This window comes from Botryllus schlosseri, chromosome 1 (genome assembly GCF_051294905.1).
Source record: "Botryllus schlosseri isolate E-star chromosome 1, Bs_hap1, whole genome shotgun sequence".
In the NCBI taxonomy this organism is placed as follows: Eukaryota; Metazoa; Chordata; class Ascidiacea; order Stolidobranchia; family Styelidae; genus Botryllus; species Botryllus schlosseri.
The window spans coordinates 19,202,697-19,213,403 of record NC_137236.1 but is presented as its reverse complement, the minus strand read 5'-3'; the positions used below and the strand labels follow the sequence as shown (position 1 = coordinate 19,213,403).

The following is a 10,707-nucleotide window of genomic DNA, read 5'->3' as shown; positions in this document are numbered from 1 at the left end:
GCCCTAATCATTGAGTGTCAACCATGTGACTTGGCACAGCGTTCGATACTAAAATCAAGACATACCGTGCAAAAGCTTGACGGATCTAGGTAAGGAGCATCGTTAAAATCAATAGAGACCAATACTGGCTTTGCGTATAATCTGTTAGCGATAAATGACGAGTCAGCTCTCACTCGACTTAGGAAACGAAATTACCACTAACATAGTTCAGTGACAAACTTAAAACTTGGTACAGCGTTCTATACTAACATTAAGACTTACCGTGCCAAATGTCATAACCGATCTCAGTATTGAACATCGTCAAAATCAATGGATACCAATACCGGCTTTTGAGTAAAATCTGTTTGCGATGCATGACGGATCAGCACACACTCAACTTCGGAAGCGGAATTACTACCCTAAACTTTAAGTAGAAACCCTGAAACTTGGGGCAGTGTTAAATACCACCATCACGACATGACATACCAAGTTTCAAGAGTTTTCATGGGGTGAAACACCATCAAAATCGACCTATACCAGCAAAGGTCGACTAAACGCATATGACGGTAACCGAGTTCAGCTTTAGATACGATTGTTACATCACACCTTAGGGGCACAGAGCTATTGTGCCCCGGTTGCTCGGTAATTTTATGAATAGGCGAGAGTAAATCACCGTTTCTTTATTGTGCGCGGCTTTGAGAGAATAGACAGTGAAAGCTTGTTATGAGCGCTACCGGGGCATGCCCCGGCTATAGGCATTCGCAAAGCGAAAACACAGAAGAGAATTCGATTTTCGCAGAGACTTCGCTATATATGGGCATTTACAAGCGAAAGGACAAGAAGAATACGATTTTCGCTGTGATTTCGGTATATATAGATTTGTGTGCGTCTATAAATGGTAAAGAATTGTTATTGAACAGAATTTAAGGTGGGGCAATGCCCCAGTTGCCCTATAGGACGAGCCGCCACTGATATCCAATGTAGACTACTTAGACGTAGCCTACATATCTTTATCAGCTGAAGGATGTTGCCATTGGGCCATGAGTGGAATAAAATTTATATTTTCGCAAGCAGTACAGCGTCAGGTTTCGATTGATACCCGATTCATCAAATTTAATGCTCGGCAAGTCGGTGAAAAATCACCGTCAAATTTCCATTTGGCTACAGGCAATTTGACGGTTATCTTTGACCGGCTTGCCGAGCAATAAATTTGATGAATCAGGTATCAATCGAAAGCTAACTCTGCACTGATTACGAAAATATAAATTTTATTCCACTCATGGCCCTGGAACCCCCACAATCAACCCCAAATTATTCATTGTTGAGTAGATTGGCAGTGTGACGCAACAATGCTGTCTGGCGAAACGAGAGAGAAACTCAAGAGCAAGGATGCGGCCGAGCGGCGAGAGTGGGATCAGCTGACGTCTGTTGACTGTTTACATCAAGGGTCGGCAACCTACGGCCCGCGGGCCGGATCCGGCCCGCCAAGCGAAATCGTCCGGCCCGCGACGAAATGATTAGTTACCACAAGAATACGGCCCGCCGTTTCGTAATGAGTTCCAATCTGCAGTGCAGCACTGCTTCGAAAAATGTCAAAATTTATAATGTTTTCTTCCACTTACGGATGATGATTCCGGAACATGTAATTCACGCACCTACGGGGCTCGTTCACTTTCGGACCAAACTTAGTACAGCGTTACGGAGAAAAAGGGTTTTTGGTCCGAAAGTGAACGAGCCCCGAGCTGGTCCGGGTTCGTCATATTCCGATTTTAGAATCAGGCTGCTGCGTGAGTCGCAGAATACCACTTTTTAAATGTTAATCACCTTAATAGCTCTCAGAGAAACGCAGAGATACCTCAAATGTTACCGGCGGTACTGAACTTGAATATTGCTCTCAGAACCACATTCACCACAGCAGAATCCATCACCTCAAAGATCCCCCGTGTGCCCCCATCAAAGAGTTAACGGCACAATAACAAGCACAAAGAGTAGGCCTATCTATGCAATCCTAAAATATTAAATAAAATACCGCTAATTGTCTGTGTTTTGTATGATTTGATTTTCTCTTGTCACTTTGTTATGACTACCGGAGTACCGATACAGCTGTTAGCGATCCTTTTTGTTATTGCATTGTTACGTCATATTTTGCCAATTTGGTTTTCGTATGTCTATATTTCAGTAAGCTCTTCTTGTGTCGCTAACTCCTGACAAGGCGCACGCGAAAAGCCTTTGAGTCAATATGTTCCACTGTAATGAATGCAGACCCAAAAGCAATAGTAAAGATAGGCCTACCCCAATAAGCATTGCTTTGTCACGTATATTTCAAACACAAGAACAACGAAACATATAGCACTTAAACTACAAGAAGCTGTTCGGCATTCCAAGCAATATGCGTTCTTCAGAAGTTTTCTGTGTCTTGGGCAAACCCGTCGGTTGCAAGTGTCACTGGCAGGCAAAACGGGTACATGCTTTGTTACGTCGAGATGCTTGCAAGAGTGTATGAACTGAGAAATGAAATAGCAACTTTCCTTGAAAATACAAACATCGCCGAAAATGGGTATCTAATCTTGCTTTCGTAGAACATTTAACGTCACATCTAAACAAATTGAATTTGCAACTTCAGGGGGAAACAACTAAATAAGCTCACTTTCCTATACTGGAGGAGAGTAAACCTAGTACCATAGCATTTACAAACTAGCCTGGAAGCGGCAGACCGATTCAGTGCTTTTGTTGTTCCGTGCAGCGACACCGCGTGTAAGACTGCGACTTTCATTTTCTGCGGCCATTTGCTACTTAGACCTGTGCGTATTTTCTATATATATTTAGCCGATGGATCTTACTGAGGAAGAACTCGAAGAAATATTTAATGACGTAAGTAATAGCTATAGTAACTGATGATATACTAATTATTTGATGTTCTTAATAAAGGAGTGAAAGTCAAACGGAACCAGGGAGTACCCCCCCTTGGCCCTTGCTGTTGTGTTGAAAAGGGCCTCTTGAAGTTAAATGACGTTTTGCTCATATGTTTCAGAATGAAGAGGACATAGTTGGAACGTCAGATAGGGAGGGATGTTCGGAGAGTCAAACTGTGGAGATATTGATATCGGATGTTAACTGTGAGGAACTATTGGACACCGGGATATGTACTTTAGGATTGGAAATAACGATAAGAAAGGAAACAGACCTATACAAAGAACTATTGCAAGATATAAAGAAAACTGTATCATTCGAAAGTAAAAAGGAAATGATGCTATCATACTCTGCCCTCATGCAAAAGACCTACATTTGCTGCTTAGATATACCTGAAAGTCGTGTCAAGCAATTGCTGAAGACGATTATTCCTGGAGCAATTAAAAAAGCTACGGACTGGGGAGTTTCAAAGTATAAGAGTGTATTGATAACTGATGATGACCTGAAAGTAATTAAATATATATGTGGTGCTATATTGAAGTGGGCTGTCAAAAAGTTTCCTGGTGAATGGAGAGATTGGTGTAAAAACCAAGTGTCTAAGAACCCTCTACCAATGGAATTCGAACCTAAAAACAGAGGAATGATATGCCCAAATGAAAGATTTTTTTACCTAATGAAAGAAGTCGAAATTTATTTTCAAAAGCAAAAAAACTCACGGTTTATTGACATGAAAAGCATTCTCGAGAATGTCAATATTCCATTACATTATCCACATTGTGACCAGATCCTTGTGAAACTCCTCATTTCTAAATATGTGAGAACAAGAACTCATACATACTGCCTGGCTGCGACGAGAAATTATCATGAACAAAAGAAATATAAATCTAGAGGTTCCAAAGCACTGCGAGATCGTATCCGAAGTTGAATATGGTCTCAACATTATCGAAACTGGTTCTTCATATTTCCGACACATGCTACTTCATTTCCTTTGCATATTTCCGTTTCCATTTTATATTGCTTTCTATTATTTTCTTTCAGTGTACACTTTGCATGCATTTAAATGTTCTCTGAGGCCAAGTTGGGTGTCATATTAGAAAATTAAAAAACAATTACTCCAAGTCTCCCTCGTAACTTTTCATTATGACAATCTTGTGGTGTTTTTAGAGTTTTTTATTGGAAAAAAATATCAATAGATTACTGGCTGCTCGTCACTTCGTTCATTCTTTGCAATTATTTGTCAATTACTACATTGGAACGAGAAAAAAAATGCAAAGTTTTGGTATGCATGAATAGCCCAATGATTGAGTGTTAAACTTTGTTACTTTTGCATTACAATGACAAAATTTGCTGTCAAGTTGCTGGAATTGTGAAGTAATGACCGAGTTCATCCTTTAATTGAGAAAGAATTAGATAGTTTTGCCTACAGAGAGGCATGAAAAAGGCCTGATGTGGAAAGGGATCCGGTAAATACTGCTGTTTGCCGGGGTGTACAAGTTCTCAGAGAAGTGGGATTCGCCTGTATAAAGTTCCAAATGAGAAAGATGGTAGCTCCCATTCTGCAGATCAAGAATGGGCATCCAATTTTCATCAGGTTAACAACTCGTTCTAAACTCTGATCACTTTATTGTAGGGTTGCCATATTTTGGAAGGGGGAAAGGAGGACACTTTTACCAATTCAGATAAGTTAGTTGGTCAAAACTGAAATCAGCCGATTTCGCTATTTTTGCTGAAGGGTTGACAAAAAAAGGTCGTCGCTTTTGATCGAACCACGAATTTTCATTATCTTAGCTGTAAAGGACGAATCACCATAAAGGAGGACATTTAGGCGTCCTCAGAGGACATTTTCAAAAACCTGAAAAAGGAGGACAAATCCTACGTATGGTAACCCTACTCTATTGCCACCTCTAGTGAATACCTGCTCGTCCGGTACCTACTGTTGTTACCAATCCATCTATTCATTGACCCCAAAAACCACAATGCAATCCATGAACATCAAGTATCCTTTCATTTCAGCGTTTATTGAAATACAGGGATGATTCTCAATTTCGTAATCGTCTGAAGACGAAGGAAGTGTACATTTGCGAGAAGCATTTTGCTTCAGGAGACATAGTGGCCAACAGCAAACGATCCCGGATCAAATGGGGAGCTCTGCCTACGGAAAATCTCCCAAAAAAATCACACGAGTGCACTCCAAATTCTGCTAGAAGAACAATTGTCAAATATTCACTTCCAATTTCTTACCCGAATAAGAAAGATTATGGTTCTATTGATGATGTTTACACTGACTTTGTTTTGCATCCTATTGTAAACTGGAGAGCCCACAAAATCGATGAAAACAGGCTGCACTTGACATATTACAAAGACCCCGACATTCACGCGTGTCCATACATGAGTCTCTTGATTCGGCATCAATCTTCTTCCTTTGAACTGTCTTTAGCCATTCAAGGAGTGTATGCATCAGCATACTCACATACTCTTACTTTGGAATTTTCGCTTCAAAAGCTGCTTCGGGATTTGAAAAAGTTGGATGTCTGTGACGGGTATGCAGATTTTAGCGTGGAGGATAACCTCTGGAGAGTACGTTGCACTGCAACAAAAGAGGGAGGAAAGTTGGTCGAAAAATCGAGGTCAGTTAAGTTTTTCGTGTATTGGATCTGAGAAAATTAAAATTACAAAGTTGAATAGACTTACAAAAGTTGGCAAAGAATATAAAAAAAACTTCAGAAATACGACCAAGTACATTGCAATGAGGTAGTTTGCAAGTTTCCAAGCAAAGCAGATACTTAATCATATATTCTTATATTATAAATATTATTGTCCTTATTTTAAAACTGTGACGCAATTATACCAACAATTTCGAGGATGTTACTTTTGCAGACATTATACCAAAACATGCGAGGTTGTCATCTCCAAAGATGGATCTGTATGTGCAGAATGCATGAAGTCACATGTTAAATTTGATGAAAAGCAAAGGAGTAAATATCGCAGGCTGTCCAAATTGCAGGAGGTACCTATAAAGCAAGCAGAAAGGGCCAGTCGAGAAAGACTAGAACAATCATGGTCTTTGTGTCAGACACGGTCAGTTGAAACATTGAATGCGTTTTACATATTGTAAGAGAGTTAGTTATGGGGCGATATAAACAATATAGGATAATATATTGGTAAGTGGTAACAGATTGGCTTGAACTAAATCGAGAATTCACCTATAAATTTTATCCAGAATTTCTGATCTTGAGTCACTGCTGGAAGCTAAGGGTGTAACATTAGGTGAAGGAATGGCTAATTTTGTGGAGGAAATTGCTAGCACTGACAATTTCCTGAAGGAATGGTGGGAGACGCAGTTAGCTTTGCAGGCTGAAAAGTCCAAATTTCAAAGAAGATTTCCGCCATCGGTAGTAAGGTAAATTGAAAACAGTCTTTGTGTTTGGGACCTAAGATATAAATATTCTTCATTCTAGGTATTGCTTAAAGTTGTACGCCAAATCACCAGCAGCATACAAGTTAATTCGGAAAATATTGATTTTGCCATCACCCGGGACATTAAATACCACCAGAAACAAAGACTTTGGAATATGTGGGTATGGCTTTCAAACCAAGGCCGCAGAGATCACAAGAGATGCTGTTGCAAAAGCTTCAAAAGAATGTGACAGATATGTTGTTCTTGCTTTGGATGAGATGACAATAAAAGGTTTGGCTTATTGACAGTACGGTATGTCATCATTGTTACACATTGCTTACCGTCAACTTTCAGAGGAACTTATTTATCAATCTTCAACAAATGCTATCATTGGACTGGTTGACTACGAAAATGAAGTATACACAGGATTGTCAAAATCTTCCGATAAAATGGCCACTCACATCCTTGCTGCATACATGCGAGGTCAGTGAATTCTGTAAATAAAAGGACATAGTTTAAAACTGGTGCCTCGTGAACTAAAATCCAGGAATAACCAATAAAGACCTAGATGGAGTCATTGCATGTTACCCGACAGCTGGGATAGATTCGTCGGATCTCTTTTTTCTGTTACTGGATCTTCTGGTCGAAGTTCAACTTCAGACAAGTTGTATCATTGAAGGAATTGTTTGTAAGTCCTATTACATCATGTGCCAATGCTTAATTGGCTTACCTCATTTGCTCTTTGGTATCAGAAGTATATTATCATAGTTAATTCTTGAAATATGGTACACTTCTTTAATAAAGATGACTACGTGAGTTTTGTTTAGTTGATGGACTTTCAGCGAACCGAACTGTGATGGCTTTGCTTGGAGATTATAATGATGATCAAGTTCCATATCGCATGAAAAACCCCATTGACACAAAAAGGCACATGATCTTCTACTTCAGGCAACATTCTATTGACTAATCTTACCGTATTTCTAACACAGGTACATATATTTTATACCCGATCCACCACATCTGTTGAAAACCTGCAGAAATAATCTCTTTAACGGTAAAAAGAGTCTGTGGAACATGGGTCCTATTTACAAAGAGCCAATCACTGAGATTATACGGGTATAATTGACTAGCCATTTTTTATTATTGACACTTCATATATATCCAATATCCATATTTGAAAAATAGGAAGACATATCGAGAGGCGATCTTCGCATCTATCCCCAGCTGACTGAGGCCCATGCATCACCAAATGCCTGGCAAAAAATGAATGTCCGTATCGCCGCTCAAACTCTGTCTGCAACTATGGGTGAGCATTATAATTAATGAAGCTTGCACCTCGAATCAGATATTTGCTAACCAGCATCTTCTCATTTTCATAGGCTCTGTAGTTCAAAGCAGAGGATATGAGGCTTTGGGAAAATTCTTGATGACAATTGATAAATGGTTTGATTATATGAATACTGGTTATCAAGGCAAAAAGTTCAAGGAGTCGAGAGAACCATTCAAATCTGTAACCGACCCACGGTTAAACTGGCTGTCGATGGAATTTTTGGGATACTTAGACAGCTGGGAAACTAATGCCCAAAATTTGAGATTGGTAGGAGAGGTTGACCGATCAAAAATGATTTTGAGTGATGCAACCAGAAATGGTTTGCGCATTGCCACCAAATCAATGGTCGAAATTGTGAAAAATACCCTGGGCAGTGGAGCAGACTTTGTGATGACAAGAAAAGTAAATCAGGACACTTTGGAGGCATACTTCGGTATGCAAAGAGAACGTGGGGAAAGGACAAATAATCCAACAATATGTCAGTTTGCTACCAACATGTTGAACTTGGCTGTGTTGAAGCAACCAATTGAAGCACCAACAAGTTCCAACGTTAAGTTATGACTATGTAGGACATAGCTACAGGATGATCGATATTTTTTAAATATACTGTTCTTTGCAATGATATGCTGTTAGTTTGCAATTTTTCAGTCATTTTATAGTATCGTTCTGATGTTTCCAGGGACAAGTTTAGAAGCACAAATCGTCCGAAAAAAACGCGGTAAATAATTATTACTCACATTGTTGAGTATTCCGTTGAGTTGCAGAGTCATATCCAATGTCACACCAATAATAGTTATGATCCCAGTATAGAGGATCTATACCACCAGCAGTACTGTACAGATATTTGTTGTGAAGATGAAAGTGACGGCAGTTAACATCCGATATCAATATCTCCAGTTTGAATCTCAAAACATCCCTCTTCATTTGACGTTACAACTACGTCCTCTTCATTCTGAAACATAATATGAGCAACACGTCATCCATCTTTTCAACAAGCTTGGATCAACAGAACAGCAACGGGGAGAGTAGGCCTACTCCCTGATTCCGTTTGATTTCACTGCTCTATTGAAATAATTTGTCTATCATCAGTTACCACAAGAAAGGACGTAGTTTATTTTTGTCCTTGATGTTTTATAGCTATTACTTACGTCTTTAAACATTTCTTTGAGTTCTTCCTCAGTCAGATCGATCGGGTAGATATGCAGAATACACACATCTCCAAGTATCAAATGGCTGCAGAAATTGAAAGTCGCAGTCTTACACGCGGTGTCGCTGCACGGAACAACAAAAGCATTGAATCGGTCTGCCGCTTCCAGGCTAGTTTGTAAAGGCTATGCTAGTACCAGCACTATACATTTGTAACTCTGATATACCAAATTTAATTAATGAATTTCCATCCGCTTTTCCGACATTCGTTCTGTACAAAATAAATTCTGACTACCCAGTACTCCGGTTAATGTGGGCGCCAATACCATTGCCAGAAAATTTCAAATGGGCCCATTTGAAATGCCATGCAGTTGAATTGAATGACAAATTTCATACAAAGAGCATATCGCTGATTGACTTTGACAAAGAGTACGTTCTTGAAATGGGTCTTCATCCCAGCTTGACCAACAATTATGCAAAAGAAATAGCATCGACTTTTGGTAGCACGTGCGCATGAGAACAATAGTTTTCAACAATGAAATTCACGAAGAGCAAGCTAAGATCACGTATCTCAACGCACATTCTGAATATGGCCGGATTCTAGCTTCATCTGACTTGTTGCCAGAAGTTGAAAATCCTATCACAAAGCAAGCTGCGCCAAGTGTCACATTTATCCTGCGCTGTTGAAGTGTAAATACATGTGTTTTGCTCTTTTGTGATTTGTATGATTGAGATTGCAGCATTGTAGGGTAATATACCGACGTGACTGTTAACTATAGTATTAAGAAAAATTCCGGTCCGGCCCGCCAAAATGTTGTGCACCTGAAATTTGGCCCGCGACTAGCAAAAGGTTGCCGACCCCTATAGTATAGTCTCACTATAGAAATTAAACATGGAACGGCAACGACCGATTTTGCAGCTACGTTCCGCTCCGCCGAGGCTGGAGTGGAGAGTGGTTTTGCCTAAGCGACTGTAGGATTTCTGGCAATCCAAAAGCTATCTTCCCGAGCACAGAAATTATTAAATATAGTCTTGATCGAAAGCCACTGTTGCACCGATTCCGAAAATATAAATTAAAATAATGATCAGGCACTGATCCACCTAGAATCCGTCCTCAAAGTCGAAATATCGGCATTGTTCGAACAATCGGAGAGTCGCAACGGGTCATTGTTACGGTCATTGTGTTGCGGTTACCCGATTGTTCTGAACAATGCCGATATTTCAGACTTGGAGGACAGATTCTAGGTGGATCAGTGACTGATCATTATTTAAATTTATATTTTCGGAATCGGTGCAACAGTAGCTTTCGATCAAGACCAGATTCAATAATTTCTGGGCTCGGGAAGATAGCTTTTGGATTGCCAGAAATCCTACAGTCGCTTACGCAAAACCATAGTCTCACTATAGTCTCACTATAGATAACTAAGGTAAACCGTAGATGCGACACTAGCGAGCATCACGTGACTTCACGCTCTAAATATACTTTACGGCACTGTTGTTGTTTTGCTTGGCGCTTATGCAGCAGGAGGCAGATTTCAGCATTAGGATGGTAATATCTATCCATGGGGCATGTTTAGCGAGTAGCTGCTCCGTATGGTTACTAACTAAGGTTGTTGGATCCATGCTAAACAATCTGTGATAGGAAAACGACCAATCGAATACCATTTCGAAGCCATTAAATACGGCTGCCCGAAGCGGGTTTCTTGTTTCTCGCGATAGAAGTTCCGAGGTGTCGTATTGAAAGTAATTATACTACTAATGATGTGTTGGTATCATATCAATCAGAATAAGAAACGGAATTTCAGTCGAAACGTACAAGTAGATACAATTTTAAAGCCATAATAAATGGCTATACCACACAAGTAGAAATTCAGAGATTGGAAGTAGTTACTCATTACGGGTTAGATTAGAAAAAGCATTTTGGTTGCCCTGATCTAAATCCCTT

At 39.8% G+C, this 10,707-nt stretch overlaps 2 protein-coding genes and 2 long non-coding RNA genes across 5 annotated transcripts; 3 read left to right on the top strand and 1 right to left on the bottom strand.

Annotated features, from left to right (window-relative positions):
* Window positions 1–2,763: 2,763 nt before the first annotated feature.
* Window positions 2,764–3,814, top strand: LOC145439156 (uncharacterized). Its single transcript, XM_080316638.1, has 3 exons — window positions 2,764–2,850; window positions 3,011–3,212; window positions 3,276–3,814. The coding sequence occupies exons 1-3, from the start codon at window positions 2,809–2,811 to the stop codon at window positions 3,812–3,814; spliced, it is 783 nt and encodes a 260-aa protein (XP_080172764.1). The 5' UTR covers window positions 2,764–2,808.
* Window positions 3,815–4,344: 530 nt separating this feature from the next.
* LOC145444198 (uncharacterized) lies at window positions 4,345–5,084 on the top strand. The gene is made up of 2 exons (XR_013916636.1): window positions 4,345–4,480; window positions 4,903–5,084. It is a non-coding gene; the product is annotated as an uncharacterized LOC145444198 (long non-coding RNA).
* LOC145444186 (uncharacterized) lies at window positions 4,889–8,925 on the bottom strand. 2 transcript variants are annotated; one of them, XR_013916632.1, is made up of 4 exons: window positions 8,765–8,925; window positions 8,354–8,568; window positions 6,628–6,780; window positions 4,889–5,476 (listed from the first exon to the last, which is right to left on the bottom strand). It is a non-coding gene; the product is annotated as an uncharacterized LOC145444186 (long non-coding RNA). The 2 variants fall into 2 exon arrangements; XR_013916631.1 differs by having other exon boundaries at window positions 4,889–6,780.
* Window positions 6,162–7,820, top strand: LOC145444181 (uncharacterized). Its single transcript, XM_080322109.1, has 7 exons — window positions 6,162–6,289; window positions 6,348–6,577; window positions 6,641–6,769; window positions 6,834–6,974; window positions 7,114–7,402; window positions 7,472–7,592; window positions 7,666–7,820. The coding sequence occupies exons 1-5, from the start codon at window positions 6,165–6,167 to the stop codon at window positions 7,251–7,253; spliced, it is 765 nt and encodes a 254-aa protein (XP_080178235.1). The 5' UTR covers window positions 6,162–6,164; the 3' UTR covers window positions 7,254–7,402; window positions 7,472–7,592; window positions 7,666–7,820.
* Window positions 8,926–10,707: the final 1,782 nt, after the last annotated feature.

Excerpts from the sequence above, each read along its gene's own strand:
- LOC145439156 (XM_080316638.1), top strand. The coding sequence starts at position 2,809 with ATGGATCTTACTGAGGAAGAACTCGAAGAAATATTTAATGAC. Across the intron at positions 2,851-3,010 it reads TCGAAGAAATATTTAATGAC|AATGAAGAGGACATAGTTGG; the intron begins GTAAGTAATAGC and ends CATATGTTTCAG. Across the intron at positions 3,213-3,275 it reads GAAAACTGTATCATTCGAAA|ATATACCTGAAAGTCGTGTC; the intron begins GTAAAAAGGAAA and ends TTTGCTGCTTAG.
- LOC145444181 (XM_080322109.1), top strand. The coding sequence starts at position 6,165 with ATGGCTAATTTTGTGGAGGAAATTGCTAGCACTGACAATTTCCTGAAG. Across the intron at positions 6,578-6,640 it reads GGATGAGATGACAATAAAAG|AGGAACTTATTTATCAATCT; the intron begins GTTTGGCTTATT and ends GTCAACTTTCAG. Across the intron at positions 6,975-7,113 it reads TATCATTGAAGGAATTGTTT|TTGATGGACTTTCAGCGAAC; the intron begins GTAAGTCCTATT and ends AGTTTTGTTTAG.